Source organism: Cololabis saira, chromosome 6, assembly GCF_033807715.1.
Source record: "Cololabis saira isolate AMF1-May2022 chromosome 6, fColSai1.1, whole genome shotgun sequence".
Classification (NCBI taxonomy): Eukaryota; Metazoa; Chordata; class Actinopteri; order Beloniformes; family Belonidae; genus Cololabis; species Cololabis saira.
The window spans coordinates 46,412,413-46,432,412 of NC_084592.1; the positions used below are offsets into that span (position 1 = coordinate 46,412,413).

The window sequence follows — 20,000 nt, forward strand, 5'->3', positions numbered from 1 at the left end:
CGAGGCGTAGATCTCCGTGTAGATCTCCGCGTAGCTGCGTTTGATTGACCGGGTGTAATTTTGGAGTGGCCTTGAAGGGCCGATAGGTAACCCAAGACCGTAAGTACCGCGGCAATCAGCACCTCGGCAAATCGCTGCGTTTTAATTGAGCTCAGCCCGCTGAGTGGTAATTGATTCAGTCTGAGCTTCAGTCTGAGATACAAGGTGCTGCTCGGCTTCCGCCTTCTTTAATCTGCCCTTGCTTTATATCGTCGGGGAAACGCCGGCCACTGAGAAACCGCATGCCGTCTTTCTTATGGAAATCGATGCTCCTCTCTCGGAGTGACGGCGAGGAGTAGCTACTTCTCACGTCCTTTTATTTGGCACCGGTGTCCTTCTCTTTGCAGATCTCCTCGCCCTTCGGCGACTGATGTTTTGTCAGGAAAAAGAGGAGCTTGGAGTTTGTTTTTGTGGATTGGGGGGGGGGTGGACTTCTTTCTTTCACTCTTCAGACTTTCTCTCTTTTCTCTTCTTCCGTACCTTGAACCGCGCTGCAAGAAGAAGAAGAAGAGAAAAAAGGATTGGAAAAAAAAACCCAACAGAGGGCTCGATCAGAGTGTGAGGTTTTTTCTTTAAAGCGATGTGAGTGTCGGAGGAACGAGACCAAACCGTTCACACTCACTTTTGATCCTGCCAGTTCAAAGTCCCCGGAGTGAACGGAGGGGGAGCAGGGACACCTACGTGACCTTCTGTTGGCGCTCACGTCCTTTAAAGGTGCCTTGTTTTTATTAAACCATCCAGGAACGCAGCTTTACGGGACATTCTTTACATTTTCAGGCTTCTAACGTCTTCAATTGTCCCACATTTTTTAATTAAATACTTTTTGAAAACCCTGCAAGTGATGGATAAGTCCTGAATGCAGGCATCGGTGACGTAGGAATTGTCAAATTGGTTGATTTCTTTTGTAATACTGTATGACCCGGTCTTTGTACGTTTTGACCGTATAGAAACGTAATTCTCGTCAGTTTGTGAGAAATAAGACCTGGAAAACGGACATTGGTGGTGTAGAATTGTCAAATTGATAATAATAATAATGATAATGATAATAATTCATTTTATTTAGAGGTGCCTTTCAGGTCACACAAGGTCATCTTACAAGAGATACAAACACACATTATATAAAATACAGTTACTACAAAAGCAGAAATACAGTACAAAAAAGCAGCAACAGACAGGATAAACAAAGTACATAGACCAATAAATATTATAATATATATAATATAATTCAATTGGTTTAATTCACCGTATGAATTGTTACAGATTACTTTTGTAATCCTGTATTTTTTTTTTTTTAAGGTTTTTTTGGGCTCTAGTGGCCCTTTATTGAGATGCAGACTGGAAAGGGGTAGAGAGAGAGAACGAGGAAGACACGCAGCAAAGGTGCGCGGGCTGGATTCAAACCGCGACCGCTGCAGGAGGAGGACTGTAGCCTCAGTATATGAGCGCCTGCTTAACCCACTGCGCCACCGAACGGCCTGTAATCCTGTATTTGACCCGATCTGATCTTTGTACGTTTGACCGTATAGAAACGTAATTCTTGCCATTGTAAGAATTTGATGAACCTGCTGGATCTACTGCCCTTACTGTTTAACCAACTTGTAACTTTTATTATTTTACCTCCTTGTCTTATCATTTTATTTCATTTTATTTGTTATTTACTGTTTCATTGTATCTTGCCGCTTCGTCTTTGGGGTCAAGGACAGAGGAAGGAAGGAAGGAAGGAAGGAAGGAAGGAAGGAAGGAAGGAAGGAAGGAAGGAAGGAAGGAAGGAAGGAAGGGAAAAAGAAGAAGCGAAGAAAGAAGGAAGGAAGGAAGGAAGGAAGGAAGGAAGGGAGAAAAGAGGAAGGGAAGAAGGAAGGGAGGAAGGGAGAAAAGAGGAAGGAAGGAAGGAAGGAATGGAAGGGAAAAAAAAAGGAAGGGAAGAAGGAAGGAGAATTAGGTAATTTTGACCCAAAAACAGTACGAGGGTTAATGTTGATGTAAAGCTCTTTGAATTACCTTTTGTTGAATTGTGCTGTACAGATAAACTTGCTTATTAAGCTCCTGCCAGACCTAAATCGGTTTAAAATATCTGTACCAACCTCTGACGCTGTGACAGACTTGTATCTTTGTGCAGCCGGAGCTTCTGTTGGGTGAAACTTTCCCCGGTCCTGATACGAGCGCTATAATCAGCCCAAAGTCATCGCCGCACGGCCGCCGCGTCGACGTCATTAGCACGTTTAAATAGTCATTTGGGTAATGGCTTCCTAGATTGCCCTTGTTTTTACACAGATATTTTTGTATGTAAATATTGAGACAATTTCCATAATGTGCCCTTTTTTTATTCATCACAGAATAATGCTGTATCTTTATAGCTGTATAAACTTTGGTCTTTGAACGACTGTTTATACAGTTATCATCCCGGGCCTTTTTTTTATTATCATTGCAGCAGTATCTATTATTAACACGTGCAGTTAAATATTTATGCGTATTATGTTAACATGGAAAGATACCCGAGAAGTGATTAACTTAAAATATTCCCTTTTCCATCTCTAATGGGCGGCGGGCTGCAGAGCTTTATTGTTATTGGACGGAGGTTTTAACGGGGATCGTGCAGGAATCGGCGGGTTTTTCAGATGGGGCTTGCAAGTTTCCCCCCGTGAGTATCTCACTCGTAACACGCATGGTTGGGTACCAACAGCCTTCCTGGTGTGTTTCCTCAGGCCTGGAGCTGCCCTTCATGATGATGCCCCCACCCGCTGATCCCCGTCAGCCTGCCGCCGGCCTCCGTCACCATGGCGATGAGCCAGATGAACCACCTCAGCACCATCGCCAACATGGCGGCGGCGGCGCAGGGCCAGAGCCTGCCCTCCCGCAATGGTCACCTCCGTCATAAAGGTAGATTTTGATTAGATTTTTTATTATTTTTAATTTGTATTTTTTTAAATAAAGACAAAAAAAGAGGTTATTTATTCATACACACACACACACACATGTGAATTGGTCATCATTGTGATTATGAAATGTGACCAAACATTTTAATGTTTTTCCTGACTTAAGTTGCTTAAAATTTCACTCTATTCACTCCATTGGCTTCCTGTCCACATTTAGAATGATTGTAAACTTGTACACTGCAAAAAACTCCAAATCTTACCAGGAATATTTGTCTTATTTCTAGTTAAAATGTCTCATTTTTAGGGGCGGGGCTAATTTGGCACCAATAAAGGGGAAGGAGTCAAAACCGAGTCCGATGACACGACCCATGACTCTTTATGTCACACCTTTCAAAACTTATGGCAGAAAGTAGGAACTATTAAATATGGACCAATCAGATGAAGGGGGGGCGCGCTTTTGGCGTCTAGCGTCGCCACGGTAACACTTTTGAAAGAGAAAGTAATGCGCGTTGTCGCAGGATGGAGACGCACATTTTGATGTATAACACACATGGGTGCACGTTACGGTTTCGGGCGAAGAAACGGCCGAAGAAGTGGCATAAATTGCACCAAAATTACACAATTAATTCAAAATGGCCGTACTTCCTGTTCGGTTTCGGCCATGGCGCAAACCGTATTGTGGGGCTTGAGGCATGAAGTTTTTTAGGGGTGCTGTTGAGCCATTAGTGCAAACCATTATGCACCATTAAATATCACATTATTCGCCGAGAACGAGAACAACTCCCTACAGATTAAAAAATGGCTAATTACTTAATAACAATTTTCAGGCTGATGTGATGCGTCGTCACGGTAACCGGTTCCCCTGCTGGAGTGTGGGTGCTTATCTTTCTGGGGGTTTGTGTATTTGTGGATGCTGGGGTTGCAAGGAGCGTGTCCGGACAGCCCGTCCCCGGCTCCGTCCCTGGAGGACCACCGGCGGCCCGGCAGCCACCCGTCGTCCCACCGCAGCAGCAGCGTCTCCAGCTCGCCGGCCCACACGGAGAGCTCCTCCGACCGGATACGTAAGTGTAACTCTTTGTCACGAAGTAGCAACAGAGCACGGGTAAATAATGTTCAATATAAATAACTGGACCAGTATCAGAAGATTCTAGGTTTGACTCCTGGCTGGCTCGTCAATTCTGTAACTTAAGCTGCTCCTCTCCGTTTCCTCTCAAAGCTACCAGATATGAACTAACAGGAACATATATCAGGGTTTCCTACACCTTTTTCAAGGTCAAATTCAAACACTTTTCAAGCACTTTCAAGGGTCATTTTCAAAATCTTCAAGCACCTTATCGCTGGGGTAAAATATCTACAGGAATATATGTACTCATAATTATTTTTTCCGCTTTTTATCCCAATTATGTACATTGTATTGTGCTGTAAACATCTAGTTATTACGACGGAGTATTAGGGCCAAACTAAGACAAAAAAAAATGGAAATTACGAGAATAAAGTAATAATATAATGAGAATAAAGTCGTAAAAATTACGAGAATAAAGTCATAATGTTGCAAGAATAAAGTCGTAATAGAATAAAGTCGTAATATTATGAGAATAAAGTCGTAATATTATGAGATTAAAGTCGTAATATTACGAGAATAAAGTCGTAACATTGCGAGAATAAAGTCGCAATTTATGAGAATAAAGTCGTTATATTACGAGAATGAAGTCTTAATATTATGAGAAGTCGTAACATTATGAGAATAAAGTCGTAACATTGCGAGAATATAATTTATGAGAACTCTTCTCCCTGTGTAAAAATGAGGAATATTGAGCATCTTGTGAAGTTATATTTATATATTTATAATATATTTAATATTACAACTTTATTCTCGTAATATTACGACTTTATTCTCAAAATATTAAGACTTTATTCTCGTAATTTTACGACTTTATTCTCGTAATTTTCATTTTTTTTTGTCTTAGTTTGGCCCTAATACTCCGCCGTAAGTTTTGTTTCATCTCACTGATTTTATTTCTCCTTGTAATAACTAAACTATGCAGTCTGATCCCAATTTTGTGAAATTTGAGTTATAATTTCAAGCACTTTCAAGCACTTAAAACTAAAATTCAAGCACTTTTCAGGCCTTGAAAACACAACATTGAAATTCAAGCACTTTCAAAGATTTCAAGCACCCGTAGGAACCCTGATATATGAACAAAGGCAAGAACCAACGTTAAAAAAAACGATGATCTTAGTGACAGGAGTTAATCTGTGGAACAGCTGAGATACAGAAATTAAAATGTGGAGCACGTTATTACAATTCAAAAGCACCTATAAATACAAAATGATTAATACATATAAAACATAGGTATAATGCACATAGGCATATGTATATATACCAAAAAATTATATTTTTTTGTATTACACTGACGATTTACACCTGTACTTTGGCTGCCTTATTTTTGTTGTGTTGAAAGGACCAGTAAACTAAACTAAATTAAACTAAACAGATCCGTGGTTCCCTGCAGCCGCACACCACAACGGCCTGTCCATGAACCAGGCCCTGCTGGGTTTGTCCCCCAACATCGTGCCGGGGCCCAAGGAGGGCGACCTGGCCCACGACATGAGCCACGAGCTGAAGAGGATGCACGCCGACAAAGGTCAGTTCACAACCTGACATCTACGCATTTTAACCAACTTAATCATAATAATATTAATAATCACTTTATTCATCAGTATACATGGAAACACACTGAAATCTGTCCTCTGCTTTTAACCCAGCACTAGTTAGACTAGTAGCAGTGGGCTGCCTTTATTCTGACACTAGGGAGCAATTAGGGTGAAGGGTCAACAAGGGTTAAGGGCCTTGCTCAGGGAGCCAAGGTGGTATATTTTGGTTGCCATCTTCGTCAGGATCTGCATTAGCAGACAAGAGTGGCTGAAGTGGCAAAAAATGTCTGCAACTAGTGGAGAAGACGGGATAACAGCCGATTCTGGGCTTAAATTAGTGTCAGTTGGACTTGACAGTGACCCGTACAGTTACCCCAAGACCAGTGGTCCATGGACATTAATATTTGGTACAGTTACCAAGAACCAGTGGTCCATGGACATTAATATTTGGTACAGTTACCAAGAACCAGTGGTCCATGGACATTAATATTTGGTACAGTTACCAAGAACCAGTGGTCCATGGACATTAATATTTGGTACAGTTACCCCAAGAACCAGTGGTCCATGGACATTAATATTTGGTACAGTTACCAAGAACCAGTGGTCCATGGACATTAATATTTGGTACAGTTACCAAGAACCAGTGGTCCATGGACATTAATATTTGGCCACCAATCCAGTTTCCTGATATTTTTATGTACTTAAATTCTACGCCGGGGAAATACACGAAGCAAAGCTTGAAGGTTTACAAAAGTCTTGACGCTTGGTCCGACTTCAAGGCAGGATTTGTTGTAGAAATTAAAGTGATGAGGACACCGAACTTTATGATTTGACCGTTTAACGTTAGCTACCCATATCCAACATTACCTGATACAAAATGAGAACCGCAAATCCACGTTTCGGTGCCTGGAATCCAGTTGTTTCTGTGAATTGCAGAGATCCATTTGTCTCTCTTAAGCTTATTTTTCGTCAGTCTGTAAAACGATAACTCTGATTTCTTGCTAAATCTATGAGTACAGTCGATCGCACAACAGCTCTTTCACATTTTAGATGTTTTCCAGTTGCTCAAACTGAAAGTTTACGCTGCCACTTGAGACAAATAAAAGTTTGGCTTCAAAATAAACTTTTAGGGGTCACACAGTGAAGCTGTGACGGAGCGATAGGTTAGCTCTTTGGCTCTTTACTGGGGTTGCAACAGATGACGGGTGATTAAATCTCCTCAGGAAAAAAGATAATTATAAAAACACAAGATCCCCTGAACTTTTTTGGAAGATTTGAAGTCTCGAATGATGATAAAACAGTTTGAGATATGTTAATCCTTTAATTTGCAGATATCCCCCTTTTATCTCGCTGCCTGGGATTCGTCTCAGCTAAAGATCGTGTCACAGTTAACAGACTTCCTAAACTATCAAACAAAGTGGAGGGTTGTCGCTCCGATACATCGAGTAAATGAACACGTTGGAGGAAGTAACGGCACCCGCGGGTCTCGTGTCTCCTTGCGCTGGACGGACGCAACGATGCTAAATGTTTTCAACTAACTCACGTATCGGACAAATTCGATGGCCTAACATAACCTCCTATCTGAAAATGTCACTTTTTTGGGAAAACACAAAAAACTGTGTTTTTTTCTTGTAGAATGCTATTTTTTTAAGGATAACCCTATACATTTCACTGTTTTGGGACTATATTACTATATTATGTGTTAACGATACCAACCAGGTACAGTTTTTTGTGTTTTCCCAAAAAAGTGACATTTTCGGATAATCAGAAAATTCATCTGGAAATATAATTTTTTCATTGTGCTTGTTATTTCACGAGTATTTTCTTTTATCTGTTGACACTTTAAAGTCTGACATATGAAATAAGGCAAAAAAACAACACATTTATTTTAATTTGAAGTGTTAATTATATATTGGAATCAAAAACACTTCAGATTTTGTATTAAAACAGTTTCTAAAATGACTCCTATTTCCTATTTTTCAGGTAAATTTACTTATTTTTTATAATATTTTGGTTTGTATGAAACTTTTTTCTCCTTTTTTGATTAAGAGGAAGCTACAAAGGTCTCAGAAACTCATTCTAGGGTTAAGTTGCTATAAACAGGATTAAAACACCCAGGTGGAGTAGGCGATGTGGACGGACTGGGATGATAATGACATTTAAACCAGTGTGGAAGTGGTCGGTTTCTCAGGATCAGCGTTTACACCTCAATCAGGAGCAGAAAACGCTCATAATTAACCCAGTTTCCAGGTCAGAAGCCGTCAAACCGAAGCGCCTGCGTTTAAAACATTTTGTGTGTTCGAAAATAAAGAAAAACAGAGACGGAGACAGGAGTCGCCTGCACTGTAAAACTCAAAATTTTACCAGGAATATTTGTCTTATTTCTAGTTAAAATATCTCATTTTTAGTCAAAAAATCTCATTACACTTAAAACAACACTCATTACCAGAAAAATAACTTGTTATTTGACAATTTTCACCTGTTTCAAGTAAATTTTCACTTGAAATAAGTAGAAAAATCTGCCAGTGGAACAAGATTTATCTTCTCATTACAAGCAAAACAATCTTGTTCCACTGGCAGATTTTTCTACTTATTTTAAGTGAAAATCTACTTGAAACAGGTGAAAAATGTTGTTTTTTCCAGTGATGAGTCTTGTTTTAAGTGTAATGAGATTTCTTGACTAAAAATGAAACATTTTAATTAGAATATTAGAATATTTGTCTTATTTCTAGTTAAAATGCGGAATGCGTTAACATTTTTTTGCTTGTAATAAGAAGATAAATGTTGTCCCATTGGCAGATTTTTCTACTTATTTCAAGTGAAAATTTACTTGAAACAGGTGAAAATTGTCAAATAACAATTTATTTTTCTGGTAATGACTCTTGTTTTAAGTGTAACGAGATGTTTTTGACTAAAAATGAGACATTTTAACTAGAAATAAGACAAATATTCCTGGTAAGATTTTGAGTTTTTGCAGTGTAAACAGAGAGAAACGGACATTTAGGCTTCAGAACGTCACATTATGAGTCATTACCAGAAAAATAACTTGTTATTTGACAATTTTCACCTGTTTCAAGTAAATTTTCACTTAAAATAAGTAGAAAGATCTGCCAGTGGGACAAGATTTATCTTCTTTTAAGTGAAAATCTACTTGAAACAGGTGAAAATTATTGTTTTTTCCAGTGATGGGTCTTGTTTTAAGTGTAATGAGATTTATTTTGACTAAAAATGAGACATTTTAACTAGAAATAAGACAAATATTCTTGTTAGGATTAGAGTTTTTGCAGTGTGCATACATGTAAATCAGCCGGATATTTTCTCCAGATCTGGGCTGAAGTGACTTCCCATAATCAACACAAATTTCTCCACCAGGCTGGAGGAGAACGCCGACGCGGCGCTAAATCCAACCGGTTTTGACCCGCAAACACCGGCCGTATTATCTCCCCGGATTGTCAATTCCTAATATGTCGCCGGACTTGATTAGGATTCCGAGCTCTCTCCGGCGCGTCGCTGCACCAGAGGTCTCGGCGCTGCGGAAAAAAAAACATTTTTATAAAATAACCCATTAATGCAGAGGAGTGCAACTAAATTAGTTACCAATTTGCTGAGCATGAATTAATGAAGAGAGCTTCTCCCGGCTCCCACAGTTGTAATTTTCATAATAACCCCGGACCTTTATTTGGCAGGTTGTTTAGTTTTTTCGTTTGAAGGTTTTCATTAGTCTAATGAGGACTGTGCAAGGGCGAGCAGTCAGCACAATTTACATGAGGAAGCTATCATAATAAATGAGGCAATTTGAATAACATGCACAGGTTTTTATGCCGGCGAGATAAGAAGAGATTGTAGCGTGCAAGATACAGAGGTAACAATACATTAGAAGCAACTAATAACCAAAGTAATTCCAATAAAAGCTTTAAGTGAAGGGAATAAAATTAATGATAGAAATATTGAACTGTAATGATATGATACACGATGCATTAGATTAATAAAACATTGTGAAGGAGGGGAAAGGCCTTTGTTTATGGTGAGCTTTTTAATTAGGCTTGTTCATCGCATCAGTTTGTTTAGATAAATGAGATAACATTCCAATGGTTTAATGATATCTCTCCACTTGTTTGATCTTTATGGTCCTGGCAGAGCATTAAATTAATCTCTTGAAATGCTTCTTCTTCTTGGAGGAGCTCGGGGGGGGAGCAGGGGCGCCTTCTCCTCGTATGGAGACTATTTAAAATATATATTTAAAATATCCAGACGCCTCCGAGACGACGTCTGAGCTGGAAAAAAACATCAACAAATGACACGAGTAACTTCCAGTTACTTCCAAGATGAACCAGAGTCTTTGGTTTGGAGTGACAGAGAAGTGGAGTTACTTTTAAGTGTGACTTTAGAATATAAAACAGGTAAAATACAAGAAAATATTGACGGTTACAAACTAATTGTAACCACAGGTGTCACTCATGACGCTGGTGACGTTTCTGTCTCATAATGTGACGTTCTGAAGAATAAATGTCCGTTTCTCTCCGTTTACACTGTAAAAACTCCAAATCTTACCAGAAATATTTGTCTTATTTCTAGTTAAAATGTCTCATTTTTAGTCAAAAAAATCTCATTACACTTAAAACAAGAGTCATCACCAGAAAAATAACTTGTTATTTGACAATTTTCACCTGTTTCAAGTAAATTTTCACTTGAAATAAGTAGAAAAATCTGCCAGTGGAACAAGATTTATCTTCTCATTACAAGCAAAAAAAATCTTGTTCCACTGGCAGATTTTTCTACTTATTTTAAGTGAAAATCTACTTGAAACAGGTGAAAATTGTTGTTTTTTCCAGTGATGAGTCTTGTTTTAAGTGTAATGAGATTTTTTTGACTAAAATGAGACATTTTAACTAGAAATAAGACAAACATTCTTGTTAAGATTTTGAGTTTTTGCAGTGTACAAGTTTAGGATCAATTCTAAAAGAGACAGAAAGCCAACGGAGTAAATAGAGTGAAATTTTCAGCAACTTAAGTCATGAAAAACGTTAAAATGTGTGGTCACGGTTACTTTTAAGTGTGACTTTAGAATATAAAACAGGTAAAATACAAGAAAATATTGACGGTTACAAACTAATTGTAACCACAGGTGTCACTCATGACGCTGGTGACGTTTCTGTCTCATAATGTGACGTTCTGAAGAATAAATGTCCGTTTCTCTCCGTTTACAAGCAAACGTGAAGACGGAGGTTTTAAAAATCTACACTTTGGCCGGAGTTTTCAGAAATGATGGTTTTTGGTGAATTTGAGCTTCGTTTTGGTGTAAACGAACGGACAAAACGCATGAAAACTTAGACACGTCGTCTCTGCCGACGAAGGACAAACGCTTTTTGTTGTAGCTTAAAAACAGACAGTTTCCAAACTTGTGTCACTTCTGTGCGGAGAATCAACCAGATGGTGTTTCTTTTCTTTTCTTTTCTTTTCTTTTCCTGGATGTTTGAACTCCATTTTTTTCCCCCAAATGTTGCCTGAGAAAAAAGGCAGATTAGCTGATGTGTGAGGGGGAAAAGGAGGCTAAATGTTGTCTCACATGTGACTAATTGAATTGCTTCAAACGGAGAAAAGTCTGCGGCGCTAACTTCCGACGAGCCTCTGTGTCGTGAAACAGCAGGTATCTGACAAACAAGGGGGGGATTTGAAAGGTAACGGAAGCCTTTGGCTGTAAAAACCGGCTCTGGACATCAAACGCTGGATATCATTTTATTTCCTCGGGGGAAAAAGGTGTTTCAAACAAGAGCCATATGCACGGCACGTATGTGCGGGTTTCTCTCTGCACAAACATGTGGCACTTAAAAGATGTTGGTTCCTCCCGAGGCCGGCGGGCAGGACTGGAGTTGAGGGGGGGGATTAAAAATGGTCCAAATCATCCCCCCTGAAATAAAAACGGTTCAAATCATCCCCCCTGAAATAAAAACGGTGCAAATCATCCCCCCCTGAAATAAAAACGGTGCAAATCATCCCTCCCTGAAATAAAAACGGTCCAAATCATCCCCCCTGAAATAAAAACGGTCCAAATCACCCCCCCTGAAATAAAATAAAAACGGTCCAAATCACCCCCCCCTGAAATAAAAACGGTCCAAATCATCCCCCCCTGAAATAAAAACGGTCCAAATCATCCCCCCTGAAATAAAAACGGTCCAAATCATCCCCCCTAAAATAAAAACGGTCCAAATCATCTCCCCTGAAATAAAAACGGTCCAAATCATCCCCCCTGGAATAAAAACGGTCCAAATCATCCCCCCTGAAATAAAAACGGTCCAAATCATCCCCCCCTGAAATAAAAACGGTCCAAATCATCCCCCCCTGGAATAAAAACGGTCCAAATCATCCCCCCCTGAAATAAAAACGGTCCAAATCACCCCCCTGAAATAAAAACGGTCCAAATCACCCCCCTGAAATAAAAACGGTCCAAATCATCCCCCCTGAAATAAAAACGGTCCAAATCATCCCCCCTGAAATAAAAACGGTCCAAATCACCCCCCCTGAAATAAAATAAAAACGGTCCAAATCACCCCCCCCTGAAATAAAAACGGTCCAAATCACCCCCCCCTGAAATAAAAACGGTCCAAATCACCCCCCCCTGGAATAAAAACGGTCCAAATCATCCCCCCTGAAATAAAAACGGTCCAAATCACCCCCCTGAAATAAAAACTGTCCAAATCATCCCCCCTGAAATAAAAACGGTCCAAATCATCCCCCTCTGAAATAAAAACGGTCCAAATCATCCCCCCCTGAAATAAAAACGGTCCAAATCATCCCCCCCTGAAATAAAAACGATAAAAATCATCCCCCCCTGAAATAAAAATGGTCCAAATCATCCCCCCCTGAAATAAAAACGATAAAAATCATCCCCCCCTGAAATAAAAACGGTCCAAATCATCCCCCCCTGAAATAAAAATGGTCCAAATCATCCCCCCCTGAATTAAAAACGGTAAAAATCATCCCCCCCTGAAATAAAAACGGTCCAAATCATCCCCCCTGAAATAAAAACGGTCCAAATCATCCCCCCCTGAAATAAAAACGGTCCAAATCATCCCCCCCTGAAATAAAAACGGTCCAAATCATCCCCCCTGTAAAACTGCCATCCCTCCTTTCCATCCCTTATGTCATTTCATCAATGAATGTGGTTTTACTGCTATTTCAACATTTAGAGTCATCACCAGAAAAATAACTTATTTGACAATTTTCACCTGTTTCAAGTAAATTTTCACTTGAAATAAGTAGAAAAATCTGCCAGTGGAACAAGATTTATCTTCTTATTATAAGCAAAAAAAAATTGCAAAAATTTTTTTTGAGTAATTTCTAATTAAAATGTCTCATTTTTAGTCAAAAAATCTCATTACACTTAAAAGAAGACTCATCACTGGAAAAAAAACAACAATTTTCACCTGTTTCAAGTAGATTTTCACTTGAAATAAGTAGAAAAATCTGCCAGTGGAACAAGATTTTTTTAAATCTTGTTCCACTGGCAGATTTTTCTACTTATTTCAAGTGAAAATGTTCTTGAAACAGGTGAAAATTGTCAAATAACAAGTTATTTTTCTGGTAATGACTCTAGTTTTAAGTGTAATGAGATTTCTTTTGACTAAAATGAGACATTTTAACTAGAAATAAGACAAATATTCTTGGTAAGATTTTGAGTTTTTGCAGTGTATTTACAATGGCGGCAAGAGACAAGGACCTCTTGGGGGGAAAAGGAAATGGGTTAGGGAGTAAAACACAGTAAAGGAAGTGGTTTAGGGAGTAAAACACAGTAAAGTGGTTTAGGGAGTAAAACACAGTAAAGGAAGTGGTTTAGGGAGTAAAACACAGTAAAGGAAGTGGTTTAGGGAGTAAAACACAGTAAAGGAAGTTGTTTAGGGAGTAAAACGCAGTAAAGGAAGTGGTTTAGGGAGTAAAACGCTGTAAAGGAAGTGGTTTAGGGAGTAAAACACAGTAAAGGAAGTGGTTTAGGGAGTAAAACACAGTAAAGGAAGTGGTTTAGGGAGTAAAACACAGTAAAGGAAGTGGTTTAGGGAGTAAAACACGGTAAAGGAAGTGGTTTAGGGAGTAAAACACGGTAAAGGAAGTGGTTTAGGGAGTAAAACACAGTAAAGGAAGTCGTTTAGGGAGTAAAACACAGTAAAGGAAGTGGTTTAGGGAGTAAAACGCAGTAAAGGAAGTGGTTTAGGGAGTAAAACGCAGTAAAGGAAGTGGTTTAGGGAGTAAAACGCAGTAAAGGAAGTGGTTTAGGGAGTAAAACACGGTAAAACACAGTAAAGGAAGTGGTTTAGGGAGTAAAACACGGTAAAGGAAGTGGTTTAGGGAGTAAAACGCAGTAAAGGAAGTGGTTTAGGGAGTAAAACACGGTAAAACACAGTAAAGGAAGTGGTTTAGGGAGTAAAACACAGTAAAGGAAGTGGTTTAGGGAGTAAAACGCAGTAAAGGAAGTGGTTTAGGGAGTAAAACACGGTAAAACACAGTAAAGGAAGTGGTTTAGGGAGTAAAACACGGTAAAACGCAGTAAAGGAAGTGGTTTAGGGAGTAAAACACAGTAAAATTGTAGCTCTACAAAGGCAGAAAACCATTAGGTAGCATTTTTTGGCAAAGCAATTGGCAGAAATTGGCAGAACCCCGGTTCTCCTCCGGAGAGATCTTCAGTTCCTCTGAGAGACATTTTAACTAGAAATAAGACAAATATTCTTGATAAGATTGTGAGTTTTTGCAGTGATCCATTTAACTTATCCTGTGAAGGACAGAGTCATATTGATAAGTTCAGAAAAGTGTTTTTTATTGTTGTGTTTTGATGTATTTGATGTAAGCCCAGTGGATATTTAAAGCTTACAGAAGGCTGCATTTAACTGCTGCTATGTCATTCCTGCAGTATTTCTGCAGCTGTTTTGGTCACTGCTATTATTTGTAATATATTATATTATTTGTAATCAGCACAAATTATCTGTCCCCATATGATAAAATCCACCATCCCCCCTGATTTTATTTTACTACTCCAGTCCTGCCGGGCTGCAGCGTGTAAGCCGACTCTGTAAACCATATTTTAAAAGCGGGTGAATCATTGGTAACGTGATATTTGCACTTCCCCCGGTAAATGTTGTGTGGATTGTTGACACAACAGGAGATGCTGGTAATGCACAAATGGACGCCTGCGGTGGATTATGTCACCTCCACGCGCTTCCTCTCATACCTGATAAACGCACAGAGATAATCGCTCTAATTCGCCACGCCCTTGTATAAAGCACTTGGAAAAAGTAACTAAGTAAGAGTAGAAATACCATGACTGAAAAAGACTTTGGTAAAGGTTAAAGTCACCCATAGGTTTATTATAGCACAATTCAACACAAGGTAATTCAAAATGCTTTACATCAACATTAAAAGCGGCAAGACACAATTAAACAGTAGATAACCGTCACGACTGGTGTGGTGAGGACCCAGATGCAGGAGAGCGAGAGGCAGGAGCTCAACAAAAAAAGGGTTTATTTACAAAAACCAAAAGCGCTGCTTGGCAGGATCAAAAAACAGTGATCAAAAAACTTAAGCAATAACTTGGCAGGAGACATGGAGGAAAACACAGTACGGAACCACAAGGAGCAAGGGAATGACAAGACCAGATATACACAGGGGATAACGAGACACAGGTGCAGACAATCAGTGCAGATGGGACACAGGCGGGGCAAAACAGAATATGTGATAAACATTGTAGATTTTTAAAGCAATTAGATTATTTTATGTGTTTCTAACAACATATTTTAGTATAAGAGAACAATTGTGGCTAATTAGGGACTACATGTCTTAATAGCCAGGGTTCCTTTTAAAAAGTAAGGGCAGTACACTGCAAAAACTCAAAATCTTACCAGGAATATTTGTCTTATTTCTAGTTAAAATGTTTCATTTTCAGTCTCATTACACTTAAAACAAGAGTCATCACCAGAAAAATAACTTTTTACATTTTACAAAATTTACTTTTTCAAGTAAATTTTCACTTGAAATAAGTAGAAAAATCTGCCAGTGGGACAAGATTTATCTTCATTACAAGCAAAAAAATCTTGTTCCACCGGCAGATTTTTCTACTTATTTCAAGTGTAAATCTACTGGAAACAGGTGAAAATTGTTGTTTTTTCCAGTGATTAGTCTTGTTTTAAGTTTTTGACTAAAACTGAGACATTTTAACTAGAAATAAGACAAATATTCGTTATATTTGTTAAGATTTTGAGTTTTTGCAGTGCAGTACAGCAGGTTCATCTCATTCTTACAATGGCAAGAATTACGTTTCTATACGGTCAAAATGTACAAAGACCGGGTCAAATACAGGATTACAAAAAAAACAAGTAAAGTACAAATCCACAAAAAAACTTCTTAACCCTGTCTTAAACTGTCTTTGGGTCAAAATTACCTAATTATCCTGTTCCTTCTTTGCTCCTTCCTTCCTTCCTTCCTTCCTTCCTTCCTTCCTTCCTTCCTTCCTTCCTTCCTTCCTTCCTTCCTTCCTTCCTTCCTTCCTTCCTTCCTTCCTTCCTTCCTTCCTTCCTTCCTTCGTACATTCTTTCCTTGTTTTCTCCTTTCCTCCCTTCCTTTTTCCCTTCCACCCTTCTTTCTTTCCTTCCTTCTTTTCTCCTTCCCTTCTTTCCTTCCTTCTTTTTTCCCTTCCTTCCTTCCTTCCTTCCTTCCTTCCTTCCTTCCTTCCTTCCTTCCTTCCTTCCTTCCTTCCTTCCTCCCTCCTTTCCTTCCTTCTTTTCTCCTTTCCTTCCTTCTTTCCTCCCTTCCTTTATTTCTTTTCTCCCTTCTTTCCTTCTTTCCTACCTTCCTTCCTTCCTTCCTTCCTTCTTTCCTGCCTTCCTTCCTTCTTTTTTCCCTTCCTTCCTTCCTTCCTTCCTTCTTTCCTCCCTTCTTTTTTCCCTTCCTCCCTTCTTTCCTCCCTTCCTTCTTTCCTTCCTTCCTTCCTCCTTTCCTTCCTTCTTTTTTCCCTTCCTTCCTTCCTTCCTTCATTCCTCCCTTCTTTCCTCCCTTCCTTCCTTCTTTTTTCCCTTCCTTCCTTCCTCCTTTCCTCCCTTCCTTCCTTCCTTCCTTCCTTCCTTCCTTCCTTCCTTCCTTCCTTCCTTCCTTCCTTCCTTCCTCCTTTCCTCCCTTCTTTTTTCCCTTCTTTCCTTCATTCCTCCCTTCTTTCCTCCCTTCCTTCCATCTTTTCTCCCTTCCTTCCTTCCTTCCTTCCTTCCTTCCTTCCTTCCTTCCTTCCTTCCTTCCTTCCTTCCTTCCTTCCTTCCTTCCTTCCTTATTTCCTCTCTTCTTCCATTCCTCCTTCCTTGATCCAAAGACAGTACAATGGTTAAATAGTGTAAGGAAGTAAATCTACTTTCGCTACACGGACCTGTGGACGCTGATTTTTATCTGATAAAAGATGAAAAAGACCTAAAAAGTGACTCTCCTCCTTTGTAGTCCTTCTTTTGCATATGTATAGGCGATGATAAAACGGCCGGTCGGCCGGGGACTTTCGTGAGGCAAAAAGTTCCGGCATCGCTTTCTTACGATGTAAATATTTCAGACGGCATCTCTCCGTAATATCATTAAAAAAGTTTGCTATGTTCACCGTAAGCTCCTTCTCTTCATCCCCCCCTCCTTTAATGCGCCGTGGTGTGTTTTTTTTCCGCTACAGTCCTCCCGATGTCCTTGGCTTCGCAGTCGCGGCTTCAAACACATGCTGACTACCTGACTTTCCCTTAAGTCGGGAGGCGAGATCATTAGCCATCACAACCCTGAAATGTGACTTGGCAGACAATAATGCTTTATGATCAAACAACTTGTCAGTGCGTCCTGTTGAAATGAAAGAGTGCAAAAAAATAATTCAATAGAGGATCAATCACATTTTCCCGAGCGCTCCGGCTCCGTGTGAGGGAGATGCTGATGGTGCAGAGCGGCGATTCCTCCAGGACACGGGAGTTCATTTGGATATTTGTTCTCCTCCTCATGAATGTTCCATTGCGTGACACCATCTCCTGCTTAATCACATTTCGCTGGGAAAAAAAAAGAAAAGTGGGGGATGCTTTTAGGGACGTTGAAAAGAGAGAGGTTCTTTTTAATCTTTGAAATGCCTCAAAAGTGACAGAATGCTTTCTCCTGCCAAGACGTGAGGCTCGGATGGGGAGATAAATATGCTGTGGTCAGCTAAGTGTATCTAGTGAGCAGAGGAGGCAAATTTAATAATGCATTATCATTCACTGGCAAAGGTGAAATCTGGCTGTCCATCAGAGGGCTGAGGCCTGTTTCATGTTACCCTTCACTGCAAATGAACAAGTGCTTTACTCAGCCGTCCCGGAGATGCACAGTCGGCGCTCCGGCAACTCTGGACGGCCGTGGAAAAACGCAGCGAACACACCGCTCTGCTCTGCAATCAAAGCAATCATCTGTCCGCCTTGACTGGAGCAAGAAACGTCCACGATAAAAAAGCTCCCCACCTCCGTTTGTTCTTCCTCCCCGAGAAAACAAGATTCGTTTTACATATCTGAGCATCTGCTATTATGCAGATGAAGGGGAAACATGTTTACCTGGATGCCCTTGGAACAACAGCATTAAACAACCAGAAAATCTCTACTGCCCATTCATCCCCCTCGCTGCTTTGGTTTGGGGGTGTAGTGGTTGTGTTTAAGGTGGTACTGGTTGTGTTTAAGGTGGTACTGATTGTGTTTAAGGTGGTACCGGTTGTGTTTAAGGTGGTTCTGGTTGTGTTTAAGGTGGTACTGGTTGTGTTTAAGGTGGTACCGGTTGTGTTTAAGGTGGTACTGGTTGTGTTTAAGGTGGTACTGGTTGTGTTTAAGGTGGTACTGGTTGTGTTTAAGGTTGTACTGGTTGTGTTTAAGGTGGTACTGGTTGTGTTTAAGGTACTGGTTGTGTTTAAGGTGGTACTGGTTGTGTTTAAGGTGGTACTGTTTTTTTTTATTTAATAATTTATTGATATTATTACTATACAAAGATGGTTATTACTCGATGGGGGGGGCCGGGCCTCCCTCCTACTTCTCCCCTCTATGGGGTTGCTGGTGGCCTGGGTTCCGGGTTCTTCCGTGTCGGCCTCTGGTCTCGCGGGTGGCGGGGTTGCTCCCCCCCTCCCCCACTATAGATACACGTGGAGCTTTGATTATTACACACACACCCACACACACACACACACACACGCACACGCACACACATACATACACATAGCCACATAGACATATACACACACACGCACACACATATATATATATATATATATATATATATATATATATATATATATATATTCATACATGCACAGATACATATACACGCTCACACACACACACACACACACACACACACACACACACACACACACACGCATGATCATATACATACACGCACACACACACACACACTGGCTTGTTCACCTGCACGCTCTGTAGTTTTGGGGTTAGTTAGCGGTAGCTTAGCTCAGACTGTGTTCAGATCTCGAGATTTGGGTCGATCGCTGCTCGTGTTTTGGTCGGCTCCGTGTAGGTTTTGTGTTTCTTTTATGGTTTTTGTTGCAGATTTCCAGTTATTGACGTGTGCCTCAATGTGTTCTTGTTTCCTGGATTGGCAGTGGATGTCACCCCCCCTCATGTCTCATGTTATCGTGTTGCCGAGCAACAAGCGTCCAAATTTCCGTTAGCTTGACAATTAGAATAGTTAAATATCTCAAAAAGCATAATAGCTAATATGATGGGACTAAAATACGTTGTAGTACAACGCGTCCCGGGTTTGTCAATGTTGTAATGATGGCTGTACGATAAACCGTTGCCTAGCAACAAGCGTCCAAAATAAAATGGAAATTATTTTTAAATTGAAAGTTAAATATCGCAACAACCGTAATAATTACCATGATGAGGTTGTACGGTCCTTTAGTGCCAATCTGGCCGAGTGTCTGTAAATTTGAACGATGTCTCTACGATAAAATTCGGCCGAGCAATAAGCGTCCGAATTTTCACCTTTGCCACGGCAACACTTCATCCGTCCGCCTTGACTGAAGGAAGAAAACGTCCCGATTAAAAAAAGCTCCCCTCCTCCGTTTGTTCTTCCTCCCCGAGAAAACAAGATTTGATTTTACATATCTGAGCATCTGCTATTATGCAGATGAAGGGGAAACATATTTACCTGGATGCCCTTGGAACAACAGCATTAAACAATTATGAAGATTATGTACAATGCGGGGCGAATTTGCGATTCAAAACGATTCGCATCCGAGCAGGCAGGCACAGGCGGCAACTGTTGCGGACAGATAAGGTTGACCCTGAATATGTATTTCTGTATTTTTTGGGGTAGACATTCTGCCGCGGTTGTTTGTATAATTTAATATTTACATGTAAACAGTAATTAAGCGACGCTGGGCCGACATGCCAGGGCCAAGCGCTTGCC

General features: G+C 40.1%; 1 protein-coding gene across 1 annotated transcript in view; it reads left to right on the plus strand.

Annotated features, from left to right (window-relative positions):
* Window positions 1-20,000, plus strand: part of dachd (dachshund d) — a 246,610-nt gene that overhangs the window by 195,230 nt on the left and 31,380 nt on the right. Inside the window, 5 exon segments of the mRNA XM_061724211.1 lie at window positions 2,742-2,767; window positions 2,769-2,894; window positions 2,896-2,915; window positions 3,828-3,973; window positions 5,426-5,557. Coding sequence (XP_061580195.1) covers window positions 2,742-2,767; window positions 2,769-2,894; window positions 2,896-2,915; window positions 3,828-3,973; window positions 5,426-5,557 — 450 coding nt within the window.